Raw genomic sequence first — 20,053 nt, 5'->3', positions numbered from 1 at the left:
TAATTGGGCAATATCAAGTACCCATGTGTTATCCTGGAGAAGTACTCGGGCTCTAATGTCTGTAAAGTTTTTTATGTTCTGTAGAGTATTATTGTCAACCAACAATCAAAAATCGTTCAAATGGCTCTAAGCACTATGGGACTTAACATCTGTCCCCTAGACTTAGAACTACTTAAACCTAACTAACCTAAGGACATCACACACATCCATGTCCGAGACAGGATTCGAACCTGCGACCGTAGCAGCAGCACGGTTCCGGACTGAAGCCACAGCGGCGGGCTGTCTACCAACTATCACCATGCACTCAAGTAACTGAATGCGACTGTAAGTTTCTTAGTGTTACGTGTTGACCAGACGTTTCTACCAACACGTTGTGACGCCCTGATTCTAGTGCAATTCGACACCACACAGTTTCGCCGGCTGCAGTCTCTGCACTTCCAACTTCCGGTTGTTGAGATACTCGACTGCGAGTAGAAATTTGTGGTGTCAGTGGAATCTTAAGTGTAAGCACTGGGATATTCGTACCTTGTTGTGTAGGTTCTGAATATTCATCTTCCGATTCTGATGATTCACCTTGCTCTGTTTCGTGGGACTGGTATTCCGTGTCATCTTTGTAATCTCTGTCATCTCTATCATTCAACTCACAACATTAAAAAATCCTTCAGAATCTTCTTCTGGTAAATTGATCACGTAATTAAGTAATTCTTCATCCGTACGAAAACACTAACGCGCCAAAATTATGGGGAGGAGCGCTGAACTTCCGCAAAAGCACAACGCATTAACGGAGAAGAGTAACTAAAGCATGCCCACTCTTCCACTAAATAAAGTACAATGTAAAGGGAGGGACGGAACAGGATCACAACAATGAAACAGAATAATCTAAGCAGAAGAAAAAAGTGTGTTGCTGCGCCTTTACAGACATGAAACGTAAAAAATATCTCACCGGTCAGAATGACCGGCAGCGCTCCTTTAAGGTGAAAATGTTTATAATACCGACATTTCTTATAATAGACGTTTATCTTTTACAGAAATTACAAACCACCAAGGTACATTAAAAGTGATGAAAAATAAAGCGCATCAATAAAAATGTACGCTACTGATTAGATGTTAAACAACTCTCATCAGTCAGACTGACCGGTATGGTCCTTCTGGTGTTAAGAAAGGTAGTGAAGTCTCAATGCTTCCAGGTCGTGAGCAAGTCTTCGAGTGTTTGAAAGACTTCTTGGATTATCAAAAACAGTTTATGCTATCTTGTGTAGGCAGGATCCATTCTTGGGGTGTGTGTTAAGACAGGAAATAGAAAGGGCAGATAACACCAACAGCCTGTGCTTCGAGACAGCTAAATGGAGCAGAAATGAATTCCCAACTACAGAGAAGAAGATGCTCATCCTGATACATGGTATCACATATTTAGATTGTTTAGCTGGATGGTAGGCGTTTCACAATTGCAACAGGTCACGCAGCAACAAACTAACTGATGTGCCTTAAATATCAAACTAAACCCTTAACTTTATGGGAGTCACAGCTTAGTGACTTTGATTATGACGTGGTATACCGCCTAGGGAATACACATGGCTATGCCAACGAACTACGTCACAATGTACCCACGGCGGAACATGTTGATATTTCCGGAGATAAGTGGTTTAAGGCTCAGACTGCTGGCTGAGACCGTTGGCAGTTTGTGACACAAGCCCAGCTCTGTGCTGGTTGTGCAGGGACGTGTAGTCAGGGTGGCACTTTATGTGACAGAGTGTTGAGGCAGCCCATGGCCCGACTTATCGGTGCCTAGGGGTTGTCTTACCACTGAGTGACGCATTTAGAAAACTATCGGTGGGAAACGTGCCGCCAAGGCATAGAAAAATATGTGAAAATACCTTCAGACCTTTTGCACAGACTTTGACTCTGATAAATCGTTCTTCTCACTGTTTTTCTATGATTGCTGTGTCAAACCAGTACTTAGGGACAGTTGGTTGGTTGGTTGGTTGTTTTGGGGAAGGAGACCAGACAGCGAGGTCAACGGTCTCATCGGATTAGGGAAGGACGGGGAGGGAAGTCGGCCGTGCCCTTTGAAAGGAACCATCCCGGCATTTGCCTGGAGCGATTTAGGGAAATCACGGAAAACCTAAATCAGGATGGCCGGACGCGGGATTGAACCGTCGTCCTCCCGCATGCGAGTCCAGTGTCTAACCACTGCGCCACCTCGCTCGGTAGGGACAGTCGCTCAGGCCTTAATGGCCATTCGCCATAGACACTGGAGGTGGTGATAACTGATCACTGTCCAGTTTCATGTCAGAGCTAATCAAAAAGTTGTGTAAGCTTTTACTATTTCATATGTTAAAGAACAATGCGCTAGTTAGATTCATTGTCCATCTGTTCCTTCATACATCTTTTCACTATTAATTAATTTTTCTCCATTGAATTCAACTGGTAATTTACCAACATATTTAAATATACTAACAGGTCGCAATCCAAAAACTTTATCTTTACTGTGATTAATATATTTTATCATTCTTTCACTAACATTAACTTTTTTAGCATCACTATCCATTATTTTTTTTAACAGTGGATGTCTTGTTTTTACTTTTAATCTCTTCTTCATACGTTTCCAATGCTCCTCATCTTTCTAATTCACTTAATGTATAATCACATTATGGACTTCCATAAGATCTAATTTCTGGTACATCTCCAAAACTTCTGTATAATGATGAGAGGTTTGGTTTTCATCAATAGCTTCCAGAAAATTGTCACCTAATCCTATAATTCCTTGTTTTACTTGTTCAGTATCATCGATAACTGGTTGATCTTCTTTCTCATATTTTTCATATTCTGTTCTTGGTTGTTTTTCCAAAGCTTGAATTATTGTTCTTTTAAGTCTTCACCTTTCCTTCTACTCCGCTTAGCTTCTTTAACATGTTTCACGTCGTATTTTGCGAGCGTTTATTAGAGATGAAACAACATTAAACATTTTTAACATCTAACGTTAATGTTTGACATTCTTTTTTAACGTTTATGTTATGTATAACGTTTATGTTTGAGGTTTAAGTCATTGTGGAAATTCTGCATTTTATTTCTGAAGTTAGCTTCATTTAGGTTTTTAGTCAAGTCTATCATAAAAAATCCAAATTGATCATTCCAACATTTACACCACATGTCTTTAAAATAATCAAATTTTAAATCACCATCATTAAGCTCACGATAAATATGATTTAAATTGTCATCATCTTATCTGAAAACATTTTAAAAAATTAAGATTATCTCTAACTAGTTGTTTTGCTGGTTTTGAGTAAGTTTGAGCCAATCAATTCCTTTATGTCTTCCTCTAGTAAAATATTCTCTAACCATATTCTGATTTTCAAGAATGAAGTCATCAAATACTACTACTGAATTATGTAGACATTGATCTAATGGAATAATTTTATCATTATTTGCAATAAAATTAGCAATTTTTTCATTATGCTTATCTTCAATTTTTCACATCTTTTTATAAATTCTGAGCATTTTGGTTGATCTAAACTTTTGAAGTAAACATACAAATGAGTAATTTTATTCCAGTTCAACCATCCTGGAGCTAGAATATAATTATCAATCATTAACGTAATTTTTCCACAACCACTTGCTCCTATTATTGCACATAAAATAGAATTTGTTAAAAGTTTGCATGTTTATCTTTTGAGTTCTTTGCTGGAATACTTTTCTTTTTGCTTCCAAGTCTGTCATTTATTCAAATAAATTTTTACCAATACAAATGGATTATCTATTTCAAATGAGTGATAAATCATCTGTTCTTAAAAAAAATTTTTAACTGTTCCAATAAGAGAAACTTACAAAAACATTACATTAGTTTCTTTTTTTATACAACTTCTTTAATTCCAATTAATACATTGAAAAATAATTAATTATATTGTGATGGAGAGACATTAGAAATTGCTGTAGATCAGTATAGTTAAAAAATCAGAAAAATTTATTCATTCAAGAAATCCATTTATTCACATTAAAGCTGATGAAATATGAAGCAGTGTTACTAATGAAAGTGATGATAAGTTGTATATAGATATAAAGGAATATAGTACTGCAAGTTTGCTAGGATTTAATAATCAAATTATTGAAGCTAATATAAAGACTTTTTGTAATGATGTTCCTAAAAGTATTCCATTAGAATCAATAAATATATATTTTATTATAGCTGATGGAATGTTTGTAAAACATAGTGATCATTTTCATTCAGAAAATAATATTTTTGCTTTATTAAGCCTAATACAGAATTTGGTGGACCAGTAATTCATAAACCACGTTATCCTGTAGATATTCCTACTTCTTATCCTATTCAAGATTTAGACATTACTGTAACAGTTGAAAATGACAATCTGATTGACTGTAATGGTGCTTATGTAACAGTTGTTTTAGAAATGTCTTCATAAATTGTAACATTAATAAATTAAAATCTACTACTTGGTGGATTTCTTAAAGATTATAAAGAATTTGTGTGGGAAAGAGATTTAACTTTAATTTTTACTAGGTCTTCTAGTTCTGGAGATGCAAATCTTAGATGGCCTGATCATAATGACGCTAGAGTTGAAATTAAAGATACAATTCCTAAGGAAGGAAATATCTGTAATAGAATCGATGAAAATTCGGTTGTTAAATATGAACCAAATTACGAGTTAAAACAACGAGAAAATATTCTCAAAAATCTAAGAATGCCAATATCTTTTTATGAACTCAAGCTGTAGAAGTTGCAGGACTGAGTGGTAAGAAAAATTTTGACCATTCTATCACATATTACTATAACTGAGCCAAATTTGATACACCTTATTTCATATTTGTTAGATTTCAGACAAACTGTAAAAATAATCAGTTACTTCACTCTTCATTATACGACCACCTTAATCTACAAAATACATACCTGAAAAATGAAAGAAACGAAATTCTCCCACAGGAGACATAGAATAGTAATCCTCCATATAGTTTTCTCAAAGCATATGATGCATTTCTCGATTTTAAATGAGTTACACTATCAGACCACACACTGACCTAACTCTATATAATTTCATTTCCAATGATCTGATCTATGTTTTCAATATGACTTGTAGCATGAATATTGTAACTTCACAGTAAATGCTATGAAAACTTTGTGCAACTTTTAATGAAACAATTGCTTCAGAGACTTTAGAATATGTAACAATGTATGGTAGGAATAATTTAACAGCACAGAATACTTACTGTAAATTTTTAACAATATATATGAACAAAAAATTAGAAGAAGTTGTTGAAATGTTAACTTCAAGTTTAAATTTTTTTTCTGAAATATTTTCAGAAAGACAGAGGAAATAAAATCTGAAAAAATTTAGTACATCAATTAGAATACATTTCAAAAAAATGGTTCAAATGGCTCTGAGCACTATGGGACTCAACTGCTGAGGTCATTAGTCCCCTAGAACTTAGAACTAGTTAAACCTAACTAACCTAAGGACATCACAAATATCCATGCCCGAGGCAGGATTCGAACCTGTGACCGTAGCGGTCTTGCGGTTCCAGACTGCAGCGCCTTTAACCGCACGGCCACTTCGGCCGGCAATACATTTCAGATAGCTCTTGTAATGTAGATTATGTTAGCATTTTGAATTTTCAAAATCTGATAATATTTGTATGAGATCAATGTTCGCTCCCCACACATCCATACAAAACAACATAGGTCTTGCCTGTGTAAGCCTTCTAAGGCAACTGACAGTTCTGGGAATTTCCAGCTTCTATTTATCTGGCAGCGTGTGGCCTCTAGATAAGACAATTCTGACCTAGCACAACATTGCCCACAGTCCTGGTGTCAGAGGGAATGAGATAACGCTGTATGCGCCGGATTCTTCGTGATTGTTCAATCCCGCGTGTACATTCTTCTATTTGCGCCATTCATTAAGCAGTTCATAACTTCATTCGGAGATGGCAATGAAGCAATTGCCATTTACAACAGTACGCGAATATACTTCGTTTTTAACATAAAATATTCTTTTTAAATCTTATTTTGAGTGTTTTAGAGGTACATTACATGCTATTTACATTACATCACTTCAAAAAAAAAAATACGAAAACATGGAGAGAATAATTTATTTACACCCAAAAATAAACTGATGAAAACAGCATTTTTAGAATGTACTTTGTCATTCAGATTCCAACTATATGTACAAACTGCCATCGAAAACATTTGCTCCTGGAGTGCCCAGGGTGGGGGTGGACTGACCAGCCAAGGAATGGGGATCACCAATCATCCAGTCACTGCTGTTCAAGCTCTGCCCCTTCAATTAAAGATGACAGGACCAGATGCTAAGAAGGACAGCTACCTGGACTTCAAGGTGGACTTCAAAAAACCCAGAGGGTGGAAAGACATAAAGAGAATAAAACATCAAGGAAAAGCCCTTTGGGTTTCGTCCAAATCGCGTCAAAGATTTTTGTACTTTTTGAGAGCGAATTTTTTATTTAAATTAATTATAGTTGCTCAGTTAAGTAATAAAATACACTCAAATAGAGAGCCAGAAAAATTGTAATATGAATTATTCTTTGTGAGAATGAATTAAATTCTTTTATCTTAAATGTACCCTTAAAAAACGATAAATTATTTTTCTTATATTCACCTTGGCAGAGGACAAGTTAACGCTCTCATCTATTTTTCATAGACGGAAAATTATTAAAGATTTTGTTACAGCCTGATGTATCTTGAGCGAGGCTCTAGAAATTTAACGACCTGAGCAGACGATGGAGCCCAGTAGGGCGCTAAAAGCATGAGTTATATTTATGGTTCTTAGCTCATAGAAACGTCATGTTGGGAGTTGAAAGCAATTGGCAGCGAGCCTATCCCTTAGTAAATCTTGCCGGACAGGCCCACAGCCGTACAGGTCAGACAGGGCAACCCCTCCTCAAGACAGGTCTCCAGCAGAACAATGCCGTGATATGCCACGGCGCCAGCAGAAGCCTGGGCGGGGGGGGGGGGGGGGGCGACGGTCTGAAGGGTCGCAGCTACACAGTGAAGTCGTAAACGGGGCATTGTGTGCAGACCCACGAGTGATAAAAATTCAACAGTTTTCGTATCGCCGAAAGTGCAAATAGGCCATTGAACCACTTCCTTTAGCCGCCTCGGTTGTATAATAAACCTGCGGCGTCTGAGAAACGTTTGAAAATAGAATCTTTATTACACCTCATAGCTAGGACTAACAATCTCCGAGGTACAGGCGATTTAGATAAAGATCCTTAAAATCGAATCTGTTCACATGTTGCCGTGGGAAGCGACACGACCTTGGAAAAAATCATCTTCCCCCGTCTGTGAAAACTTAAGAAAGGCAGTAATTGGCGGTTTCTTTTTTTTTTTTTTTTCAGAGACACAATTTTCTTAACTCTTGCCCTGGTTCAACACGAGTTTTTGCTGTCGTGTGAGAGGGGAGATTCAGCGCCTCTAGAGTCCTGCGATTGGCTCAAGATAGGGTGAAGACAGTGTCGTCCATGCACTTTGCGGGAAAAACGGAGTTTTTCTGGGGAGGCACTTGGGTGTGCGACATTGGTCTGGTAAGCACTTCTAGTCGAGGCTCTGGCATGTGTGGTTGGTATTTGGGACCTGTCCTGAGACTGACTTCACTTGCGAGTAATTTAGACTGGGGAGCCTCTGGTGATGTTCTTACTGTACCGGCAGTGTGACTTCAAACGTCTCAGACAACTCGTTTGCCGAGGGCACACTTATTTGTTTGCAGTTTACCAGTCTTGACGTTTGGTGTCCTTGTGTGCTCTGTCATATAAGTGAGCCAAATTGGTCCTTGATACGACCAGGCAACGGGTGCCGCCTCCACGTCTCACCTCCCCCGCACACATCTCGCCAGCTCCAAGTTACATGGCTGTACGAAGCAAACAGGGTAACGTACTGCCGCTCCGACTTTGTCAGGGCGTGCAGATCTCAATCGCCACTTGCTCTCAGGTGCACCTACGTAGAGAAACTACAGTGGATTTGATCAATCAATGTCTGCTCTGCGTGTGATCAATTCAGATTGCGTTATCCACATTTTTAGGGCAAGAGTTATTGACTCACTTCTGCCACTCAGGATACTTGTCCAGTGTAGTCTTAAACCACCTGTTAGTCGTTTACAGTATTCAATCAATAAACTGCTTAGCATAGTTTATGTCTGTTTTTTAGAAAAAAATAAATGTTGTTTGAACACAAAAATTATGTCAACGTTCTCAATCATTTAAACAGTCCCCAATAGGGTTGCCTGTCAACGTTTTGTATTAAAAAGTAATTATTTTATAATAGGTGAATATGATAAGAAAAATGTTCATTTTTATTAATTTTCTAAGTAATTTATACTAAAACAGGTGTTTTTAAGGGAAAGTAAGTGAATATTGACCTGTAATTTTGAGTGTAGTAGATCCATTTAACTGGTCCTGTGCAACTTAGATCGGTCCTGGCGTGAGCCAGGGCTGGGCCACGCGAGCTAGAACCGGTTAAATGAATCTACTAGTGATCTGTTGACCATCTTCGACGTTTTCGAGATGTTCTTTCGCAGGCTGCAGGCCATAAACATATGATCTTTATCAAACTGACACGTCACTGGATTTCCCATTTTTACCGCACATCGTGGCTAGAATAATTCCCCACGTGTGTGCTTCGCTTGTACAAGATGTCCGAGATATGTAGCGACAAACTTACAGGAATTGTAGAGGGTATCTTGAGGAACAAACTGAGGGTAGGAACCGGCGTCTGGAAACGTCATCCAACGACGCTACAGAGCGTCGAAGGTATAGGGGCCGGCGCTTGCCAGTAGGCCACTCTTTCGGCAAAGAAACGTGGCTGTAGGCTGACGGACCGTAGGTGGGACGTCTCGTAGCGTTGTTTTTTATTCAGTGGGAGTTAGCTGCTGCGTAGGCAGGCGTCTCATGCGACGCTCTCTTGCCTCAGTAGATAACGGTTTCAGACATGGGTTTCCATCTGCAGTTTATATTTATCACCAGCTTTTAGAGGGTTCCAGGAGAAAATGAAACTGCACATGGAAACACCTAACCGAAACCATCATCCAACAAGGCATTGCATTCGAAGGAGACAAGGTCTTTACGCAGCAGCTCGTTCCGCTTTCCCCACTGGCGATCATGGCCATCAGTCGTGATCGCTGAATAACATACAACATATCTATACGTTACACCGACGGCCTGTTAGCATATAAAGCTACATTTGCTGCAGAAGGAGTAGCCTACTAGCAGGCGCTGGCGCCTAGTACTTCGACACTCTGTAGCGTTGTTGGATGACGTTTCTGGACGCGGGTTGCTATCCTCTATTTGTTTATCGAGGCACCATTATAACCTCTCGAAGTTTATTACAACGTTTCTGGGACACCTGCATACTTTCCTCACTGTGTCACATGGCCGCAGCGCTAGAAGACGGCATTCAATCTCGCGATTTTCAGTAGCCAAAATGTTCCGATTCACAAGCGTGTATACTCAGTACACCACTGTATAGTACGCGGTGGCCGGATCCCCTCGCTCTACAACAGTCAGTGAGATACGGATCGAGTCGAAAAAGTACTGTGGGAATCGCTCTGTACGATTCGTTTTGTGTACCAAGGAGGATCAGCTTCGTCGTTTGTTAATTTATTGGGTATAAGCCTCGCAATTGCTGGCGATACTATTTCTCTGAATTCAAGCCACATCTGGCCTACACTTATATCATTTATTTGGAAGGAGTGAAGATTGTCTCTCAGGAAGGTGTCAAGTGAATTTTTATCTGCTTTTTTGAAAAGGTATATTTTTGGTTTATTTTTGGAGGATTTGGGGATTACAATATTCAGTCTCGCCACGACAACCCTGTGTTCACTAATCCTTGTATCCGTTTTGATGCTCGTTATTAACTCAGGATTGTTTGTTGCTAAGAGGTCAACTGTGTTTTCACAATCGTTTACTATTCGCGTGGGCTCATGAACTAACTACTCGAAATATTATTCAGAGAATGCGTTTAGCACAATTTCGGATGATATTTTATGCGTACCTCCGGAATTAAACATGTATTTTCGCCAACATGGCGAGGGTAAATTAAAGTCACCACCAACTATAATCGTATGAGTTGGGTACGTGTTTGAAATAAAACTCAAGTTTTCTTTGAACCTTTCAGCAACTGTATCATCTGCATTGGTAGGTCGGAAAAGGATCCAATTATTATTTTATTCCGGTTGCCAGCAATGACCTCTGTCCATACTAACTCACAGGAACTATCTACTTCAATTTCGCGACAACATAAACTACTTTTAACAGCAGCAAATACGCCACCACCAACCGTGTTTAGCTTATCCTTTCAGAACACCATTAGGTTCCTCGCAAAAATTTCGGCTGAGCTTATCTCCGGCTTTAGCCAGCTTTCAGTGCCTTTAACGATTTGAGCATCAGTGCTTTCTATTAGCGCTTGGAGCTCTGGTACTTTCCCAAGACAGCTACGACAATTTGCAACTGTTATACCGATGGTTCCTGTATCTACGTTCTTCCTGTGTTCGGCCTGCACCTTTTGTGGCTGAAGCCCTTCTTGTGTTTTCCCGAGATCCTCTAACCTAAAAACCCTCCCAGTCCACGCCACACAGCCCCTGCTACCCGTGTAGCCGCCTCGTGCGTATAATGGACACCTGATCTATTGAGTGGAACCCCAAACCCAACCACCCTTTGGCGCAATTCGAGGAATCTGCAGCCACACAATCGCAGAGCCTCTCATTCAGAGAAGACTGGAAAACCCTTCTCTGGCCAGATGAGCACCAATTTAAGTTGATAAGAGCTAATGGTAGGATTTGAATATCGCGCAGATCCCACGAAACCAAGGACCGAAGTTGTCAACAATGCACTGTGCAAGCTCTTGGTGGCTCCTAATGGTGTGTGCTTTGTATACATGGAATGGACTTGATCCTGTAGTCCAACTGAAACGACCATTGACTGAAAATGGTTATGTTCGACTACTTGGAGATGATTTGCAACCATTCAGGGACTTAGTGATCCCAAACAACGATGGAATTTTTATAGATGACAATGCACCATGTCCCTGGGTCACAGTTGTTCGTGACTGGTTTGAACAACATTCTGGACAATTAACGCGAATTATTTGGCCACCCAGATCGCCCGGCATGAATCCCATCGAACATTTATGGGACGTAAACGAGAGGTCAGTTAGTGCACGAAACACTGCACCTGCAGCACTTTCGTAATTATGGAGGGCTATAGGGGCAGCATGACACAATATTTCTGCAGCAGACATCCAACGACTCGCTGAGCCCATGCCACGTAGAGTTGCTGCACTACTCCGGGCAAAAGGAGGCACGACACGATGCTGACTTTTATCACTTCAGTGTACGATTCAAAGAGCCCGCCGTCTGGAGAAAACTCCGCGGCGGCACTTCGCATATTCGGCATTTAGTGAGCACTCTCTCTGTCCTAGTTGAATGATGCGCTTCTGACACCGTCTTCACACTCTGTGGAGTATCCGGACACCAATGTCGGTCTGACACACAGTTTCATTTTGCAACATTTAATCAACGCAACGTATACTTTGCAGAGCGTAAGAGGGTTCATTCACAGCAAAATAAGATGCCTGTTAACATCCTTGGCGAGTAATAGCATAGGAACTGTCCATCACTGAACGTTACACATTTCTTCCAAAATAACGCGAAGAAATACGACTACAGGAGAAGGCGGCCAAGATGGCGTTCGGCAGCTCTATTGTCGTTGCTGCGAACGATTGCGTGATTGCATGTATCTAGAGGAAGCTACACAGTATAATGAAATAGTTGTCCTGGCCAATCTATCCATAGGCGTATGACTTTGTGATTTCGGTCCCATAAGGTGTACAACCTTTAGTGGTACGCATGCGACAACATGCGGTACCTAATATGTTCCAAAAAGGTGCACATAGAAACTACATTTTACCGGGGCTCGTACCTCGGTTTCTGTTGATGATAGAAAGGTAGGGTCGTTTTCTATAGCCTTTCGTATATCCAACAGAAGGATCGTTGCATTGTCACTCTCTTACAGAACAGGGTCAAAGTATGACTATTACATACTTCCTCCTGCTTAGGCAAATGCATCAGATGGGTTGGTTCTTTTTGTATTTTATGTAGTCTACGGTGCACCTTAAGGGGTATAGGGAACCACAATTAGTTCCCGGGTGGTTCCTTCGAAAAACCCAAAAAAGAGGTTTTCTGCTCCAATTTTTTGTACCAAAACCGAGTCGCGGATTCCAAGATGGCTATGCACAGTAATTACTTGAAATTTTTACGACTTTTTCCTGGACCCTTGTTTCCAAGATCTTTGAATATTTTTTTATATCTTCATCTTTTCCGAGATACAGAGGTTCAAAGTTACTCTACTTCCACTCGAAAAATATGCGTGTAAGACCCGTTATGAGGCAAAATCTAAATAATGACATTATGTTCTCCAGGAATTTGTCTAAAAGTACCATCTCTCCGTTTTCAAAAATCTTTATCTGTTATCTAGAAACACCCAAAAACTTGGTATTTGGGGACCAAAACCGAGTCGCAGATTCCAATATTGTTATGCACATGAAATGGGTGTAATTTTTTCGATATATTTTAAAATCTCTCACGCAAAAATTTGTGCACGTAAAATTCCGTTTGAAATGTAAAATTAGTTTTGTGTTTTTTCAATTTCACCTAAGTACTACCAACATTTTATCGACCCATAAAGTTATTTCCATATGAGTGACACACCCTGCTGTGGCAGCGAAAAGCAGGGAACCAAGAGGAAAGTGTTACTATCGGTGCACAAAAAAGGTAATGTGCTACGTTTAAAAGACTCTGACTCAAAAGTGGAGTACCAGCTGCCTCATTCTACCTTCCTTAGCACCTTTAAAAATTTTCCTAAAAATTTTGCCATGTGAACATATTCGCGCTTTTTTTCCTAAGAGAGAAGGAGACAGAGACAGTGGGAAAGAGACAGAAACTTAAAAAAATACTGGACGATAGTAGACAGTGGTTGTGGTATAGAGACAGCGAAGCAGACAGGGGCAGTATCAGAGAAAGAGGACACAGTATCAGCGGAACATAATTGACAGTGACATAACAACGCTACGAAAAGAGTAAAGTACACACTGCCAATGGGACAGGAAAAGAAAGGAGGAGAATGTGGAAGTAGGTGAGAGCCAGTGATAATGAGAAACAGAATCTATGACAATGACGACGAGGAAGAGAGTAAGAAAGAGTGAGAAGAGACAGCAGCAGTGGGAGGAATCAAATGAGACAGTAGCAGTAAGAGAGAGCAAGTGGGAGTGTCAGTGAGAGGAGAAAGTAGAAGTGGGACAGGAAGAAGGAGACTGTGGTTCTGAGATGGAAGACAATGGCAGAGAGGTACAAAGAGACAATGACAACGAGTTGGGCTGAATGAGTGAGTGAGAATGGGCAAGTGGGAGTGGGCGGCCCAGTGGATGTAAGTGAGAGATAGTTAGGTGAGTTTGTGGAAGTGAGAGGTGAACTGCTTGTAGAAAAGAGCGCGGATATGCTTGCGTGGCAAACTTTTTAGGAAAATTTTTTAAGATGCTGAGGAAGGTAGAATGAGGTAGCTGGTACCCCACTTTTCAGTCAGAGTCTTCTAAACAGGAGCATTTTCGCCTTTTTAGTGATCCGACACGTGTTATTTCCTGCTGATCATTACTGAATAAAACTCCATGCATGTGAGACCGTTGCGTTAGGGAGTATTGTTCATTTTTCACTTGAAAATTAATACACTCAACTCTGTACACATAGTTCACAACGTACGAGAAAACTTGCGTGTTGTACGTATCGTAATATACTTACTGACAAAGAGGAGGTTCCACAGTGCAGACAGAGACGGACCATTCCTTCATTTCCATTCTCAAGACCTTGGTAAACATTATCAGCGCACTTTTGGACAGGCAGTATGCACTCACCCTCGGAACTGGCACTCTGCCTGTAATGTCCCACACTTGATGTGAAAGTTACTGTTCTACTTTTTGTTATTGTTATTATTATTATTATTATTATTATTGATATTGTTATTGTTATTATTCATATAGGAATATTACATAAAAGAAGGTACTACACAGTGTTAAAGTCACTGTCCTACTTTTTTGTTATTGTTATTATTATTATTATTACTATTGTTATTGATATTGTTGTTATTCATATAGGAATTTTGCATAAAAGAAGGTACTACACAGTATTAATACAGGCAGTTGAAAATGGACAAAAAATCAAATGGCTCTGGACACTATGGGACTTAACTTCTCAGGTCATTAGTCCCTTAGAACTTAGAACTACTTAAACCTAACTAACCTAAGGACATCACACACATCCATGACCGAGGCAGGATTCGAACCTGCTACCGTAGCGGTCGCGCGGTTCCAGACTGTAGCACCTAGAACCGCTTGGCCACCTCGATCGGCTGAAAATGGACACGTGCATAAATTAACGTGACAGCTATCAACTTGGTGGCGCTATCAGAAGTGGGATCCTGCCCCGAACCGGCTCATCTCAGGGCTGACAGCTGAAACAACAGAATATGGTACTGTTCGGTGACTGGTGAGTATCGGGATATGTGAACGAGGGCTGTGGCGCCGTTGCCAATACACTGCTATACTGCAGTCCAGTTCAGGAGGAAGTGAGCAGATCCTCAGAATAAGTGACTATGCATAAGAAATACAATAGTTATTGTCGTTGCTGTGGTCTTCACTCCTGAGACTGGTTTGATGCAGCTCTCCATGCTACTCTATCACGTGCAAGCTTCTCCATCTCCCAGTATCTACTGCAACCTACATCCTTCTGAATCTGTTTAGTGTATTCATCTCTTGGTCTCCCTCTACGATTTTACTCTCCACGCTGCCCTCCAATACTAAATTGGTGATCCCTTGATGCCTCAGAACATGTCCTACCAACCGATCCCTTCTTCTAGTCAAGTTGTGCCACAAACTTCTCTTCTCCCCAATCCTATTCAATACCTCCTCGTTAGTTATGTGATCTACCCATCTAATCTTCAACATTCTTGTGTAGCACCACATTTCGAAAGCTTCTATTCTCTTCTTGTCCAAACTATTTATCGTCCATGTTTCACTTCAATACATGGCTACATTCCATACAAATACTTTCAGAAACGACTTCCTGACACTTAAATCAATACTCGATGTTAACAAATTCCTCTTCTTCAGAAACGCTTTCCTTGCCATTGCCAGTCTACATTTTATATCCTCTCTACTTCGACCATCATCAGTTATTTTGCTCCCCAAATAGTAAAATTCCATTACTACTTTAAGCGTCTCATTTCCTAATCTAATTCCCGCAGTATCAGCCGATTTAATTCGACTATAGTCCATTATCCATGTTTTGCTGTTGTTGATGTTCATCTTATACCCTCCTTTCAAGACACTGTCCATTCCGTCAAGCTGCTCTTCCAAGTCCTTTGCTGTCTCTGACAGAATTACAATGTCATCGGCGAACCTCAAAGTTTTTATTTCTTCTCCATGGATTTTAATACCTACTCCGAATTTTTCTTTTGTTTCCTTTTCAGCTTGCTCAATATACAGATTGAATAACATTGGGGATTGGCTACAACCCTGTCTCACTCCCTTCCCAACCACTGCTTCCCTTTCATGTCCCTCGACTCTTATAACTGCCATCAGGTTTCTGTACAAATTGTAAATAGCCTTTCGCTCCCTGTATTTTACCCCTGCCACTTTCAGAATTTGAAAGAGAGTATTCCAGTCAACATTGTCAAAAGCTTTCTCTAAGTCCACAAATGCTAGAAACGTAGGTTTGTCTTTCCTTAATCTATTTCCTAAGATAAGTCGTAGGGTCAATATTGCCTCACGTTTTCCAATATTTCTACGGAATCCAAACTCATCTTCCCCGAGGTCGGCTTCTACTAGTTTTTCCATTCGTCTGTAAAGAATTCGCGTTAGTACTTTGCAGCCGTCACTTATTAAACTGATAGTTCGGTAATTTTTACATCTGTCAACACCTGCTTTCTTTGAGATTGGTATTATTATATTATGCTATATTATATTGTATTATATACAATAGTATAACCAGAAAAACAATAAACACTCCTTGATACCTGCGGTATTTTTTTTTTGTTATTTTATTTCAATAGTCTTCGCTTAAATAATGAACGACGTCCTTTTATTACATTATAGTTAATGTTCAAGTAACTAAGCGCAAGTATCAATGTACATTTATGCTTATGCTGTTTGCTCATCCTCGATAACGACATAGTCTAACCATGAGTAGAATAAATGAATCATGTTTACTATATTTGTCCCTGACTTGTAGTTATAATACATGTGGAGGTGATAAAAGTCATGGGACAGCTATATGCACATATACAGACGGCAGTAGTATCACGTACAGAAGGTGTAAAAGGGCAGTACATTGGCGGATCTGTCATCTGTTCTCAGGTGATCCATGTGAAAAGGTTTCCGTCGTGATTACGGCCATTCAGTAGTAATTAACAGACTTTGATCGGGGAATGGTAACTGGAGCTACACGAATACGACATTCCATTTCGGAACTCGATAGGGATCCACAGTGTCTAGTGTGTGCCGAGAATACCAAACTTCGGGTATTACCTCTCACCACGGGCAAGGCTGTGGTCGAAGGCCTTCACTTAACGACAGAGAGCAGCGGCGTTGTCGTAGAGTTGTCAGTGCTAACAACAAGCAATACTGAATGAAATAACCGCAGAAACGGTTAGGACAGAGCGGCGAAATTTGGTATAAATGGGCTATTGGAGCAGGCGACTGACGCGAGTATCTTTATTAACATCATGACATCGGAAGCAGCGCTTCTCCGCTTCTCCTGGGCTCATGACCACGCCAGCTGGAACCTAGACGACTGCAAAACCGTGGCCGATGAGACTCGATTTCAGTTGGTAAGAGCTGATGGTAGGGTTCGAGGTGTGGCGCAGACTCCACGAAGTCATGGACCCAAGTTGTCAACAAGGCACTTTGCATGCTGATGGTGGCTCCATAATGATGTAGGTTGTGTTTACATGGACTGGACTGGGTTCTATGGTCTTACTGAAACGATCATTGACTGGAAATGGTTATGTACGGCTGCTTGGGGACCATTTTAAGACTTTCAACGACGGAAATTTTATATATGACAATGCGCCATTTCACCGGACCAAAACTGTTCACGACTGGTTTGAAAAACAGCCTGTACAACTGGAGGGAATTATATGGCCACCCAGATCGCCCGACTGAATCCGATCGATCTTTTGTAGAACGGAATGGGAAGGCCAGTTCGTGCACAAAATACTTTCGCAATTATGGACAGCTATAGAGGCAGCAAGGTTCAATATTTTTATAGTGGACTTCCAACTACTTAATGAGTCCCTGCCACTTCGGGTAGCTGCACTATGCTGGGAAAATGGAGGTCCGACACGTATTAGGAGGTACCCCATGACTTTTGTCACGTTAGTGTGTCAGGGACGACCAAAAGGTTTCTGTTCGAAGGCCGTTCAGTTCTGAATCTGTATGCCAGTCAAGCAAAATCGGCAGGAGCATTGAGGCAAATACAGCACCGACGCATCAGGCTAAGGACACAAGTTTGGTAAATCACCGTGGTTTAATGCTCGAAGAGCTCCATAACTGAGTGCTGCACAACTTCGTCCGACAGTAATCTTCGACACTTCAAGATGTTTTTTAAGGAGCAAAGGCATGATGATGACATGTGGAGTTACCAGTGCTATTACGCAAGTGCTTTAGCGTCTCCAACTTGGATGAGACTGGCTTACCTGATAGACCGGCGTCTTGCACGGACTTGGCGCACCATTCCTCAAGGGTGGTTTTCGACAGACATGCTGCCCCATACACATTTTTCGTTATCCGGTGGATGTGCACCGCTGTTTGTCCTTCGGAAAGTAAGAGTAACAGCAGGTTAGTCCAGTTTGGACTCAATGAACGTCGCCATAGTTTACGTTTCCGCATGCACGCTGGAAAGGCACAAATAATTCCTCCACAAAATGTCGTTGCTTATAAAGGGTGGTCCATTGATCGTGACCGGGCCAAATATCTCACGAAATAAGCTTCAAACGAAAAAACTACAAAGAACGAAACTTGTCTAGCTTGAAAGGGGGAAACCTGATGGCGCTATGGTTGGCCCGCTAGATGGCGCTGCCATAAGGCCAAACGGATATCAACTGCGTTTCTGTAAATAGGAACCCCCACTCTTTATTGCATATTGGTGTAGTACGTAAAGAAATATGTTTTAGTTGGACCACTTTTTTCGCTTTGTGATACATGACGCTGTAATAGTCACAAACATATGGCTCACAATTTTAGACGAACAGTTGGTAACAGGTAGGTTTTTTAAATTACAATACAGAACGTAGCTACGTTTGAACATTTTATTTCGCTTGTTCCAATGTGATACATGTACCTTTGTGAACTTATCATTTCTGAGAACGCATGCTGTTACAGCGTGATTACCTGAAAATACCACATTAATGGAATAAATGCTCAAAATGATGTCCATCAACCTCAATGCATTTGGCAATACGTGTAACGACATTCCTCTCAACAGCGAGTAGTTCGCCTTCCGTAATGTTCGCACATGCATTGACAATGCGCTGACGCATGTTGTCAGGCGTTGTCGGTGGATCACGATAGCAAATATCCTTCAACTTTCCCCACAGAAAGAAGTCCAGGGATGTCGGATCCGGTGAACGTGCAGGCCATGGTATGGTGCTTCGACGACCAATCCACCTGTCATGAAATATGTTATTCAATACCGCTTCAACCGCACGCGAGCTATGTGCCGGACATCCATCATGTTGGAAGTACATCGCCAGTCTGTCATGCAATGAAACATCTTGTAGTAACATCGGTAGAACATTACGTAGGAAATCAACATACACTGACCATTTAGATTGCCATCGATAAAATGGGGGCCAATTATCCTTCCTCCCATAATGCCGCACCATGCATTACCCGCCAAGGTCGCTGATGTTCCACTTGTCGCAGCCACCGCGGATTTTCCGTTGCCCAATAGTGCATATTATGCCGGTTTACGTTACCGCTGTTGGTGAATGACGCTTCGTCGCTAAATAGAACGCGTGCAAAAAATCTGTCATCGTCCCGTAATTTCCCTTGTGCCCAGTGGCAGAACTGTACACGTCGTTCAAAGTCGTCGCCATGCAATTCCTGGTGCATAGAAATATGGTGCGGGTGCAATCGATATTGATGTAGTATTCTCGACACCGACGTTTTGAGATTCCCGATTCTCGCGCAGTTTGTCTGCTACTGATGTGCAGATTAGCCGCGACAGCAACTAAAACACCTACTTGGGCATCATCATTTGTTGCAGGTCGTGGCTGACGTTTGAGATGTGGCTGAGCACTTCCTGTTTCCTTAAATAACGTAACTATCCGGCGAACGGTCCGGCCACTTGGATGATGTCTACCAGGATACCGAGCAGCATACATAGCAAACGCCCATAGGTCATTTTGATCACTATAGCCATACATCAACACGATATCGACCTTTTCCGCAATTGGTAAACGGTCCATTTTGACACGGGTAATGTAAAACGAAGCAAATACCGTCCGCACTGGCGGAATGTTACTTGATACCTCGTACTTATACATTTGTGACTATTACAGCGCCATCTATCACAAAGCGAAAAAAGTGGTCCAACTAAAACATTCATATTTCCTTACATACTACACGAATATGTACTAAAAATGGAGGTTCCTATTTAAAAAACGCATTTGATATCCGTTTGACCTATGGCAGCGCCATCTAGTGGGCTAACCATAGCGCCATTTCGTTTCCTCCTTCAAGCTAGACGAGTTCCGTTATTTGTAGTTTTTTCGTTTGGTGTTTGTTTCGTGAGATATTTGTTGCGGTATCACCGCCAGACACCACACTTGCTAGGTGGTAGCCTTTAAATCGGCCGCGGTCCGCTAGTTTACGTCGGACCCGCGTGTCGCCACTGTCAGTGATTGCAGACCGAGCGCCACCACACGGCAGGTCTAGAGAGACTTATTAGCACTCGCCCTAGTTGTACAGCCGACTTTGCTAGCGATGCTA

General features: G+C 41.0%; 1 protein-coding gene across 1 annotated transcript in view; it reads right to left on the bottom strand.

The window, feature by feature from the left end:
• Nucleotides 1-20,053, bottom strand: part of LOC126196512 (estradiol 17-beta-dehydrogenase 2-like) — a 151,142-nt gene that overhangs the window by 30,396 nt on the left and 100,693 nt on the right. Inside the window, exon 5 of the mRNA XM_049934571.1 lies at nucleotides 13,806-13,938. Within this exon, the coding sequence (XP_049790528.1) occupies nucleotides 13,806-13,938 (133 nt within the window). The remainder of the gene's footprint in view (nucleotides 1-13,805; nucleotides 13,939-20,053) is intronic.

The sequence above is a fragment of the Schistocerca nitens genome, chromosome 1, assembly GCF_023898315.1.
Source record: "Schistocerca nitens isolate TAMUIC-IGC-003100 chromosome 1, iqSchNite1.1, whole genome shotgun sequence".
In the NCBI taxonomy this organism is placed as follows: domain Eukaryota; kingdom Metazoa; phylum Arthropoda; class Insecta; order Orthoptera; family Acrididae; genus Schistocerca; species Schistocerca nitens.
The sequence above is the reverse complement of the archived record's forward strand: the minus strand, read 5'-3'. Positions and strand labels throughout refer to the sequence as shown.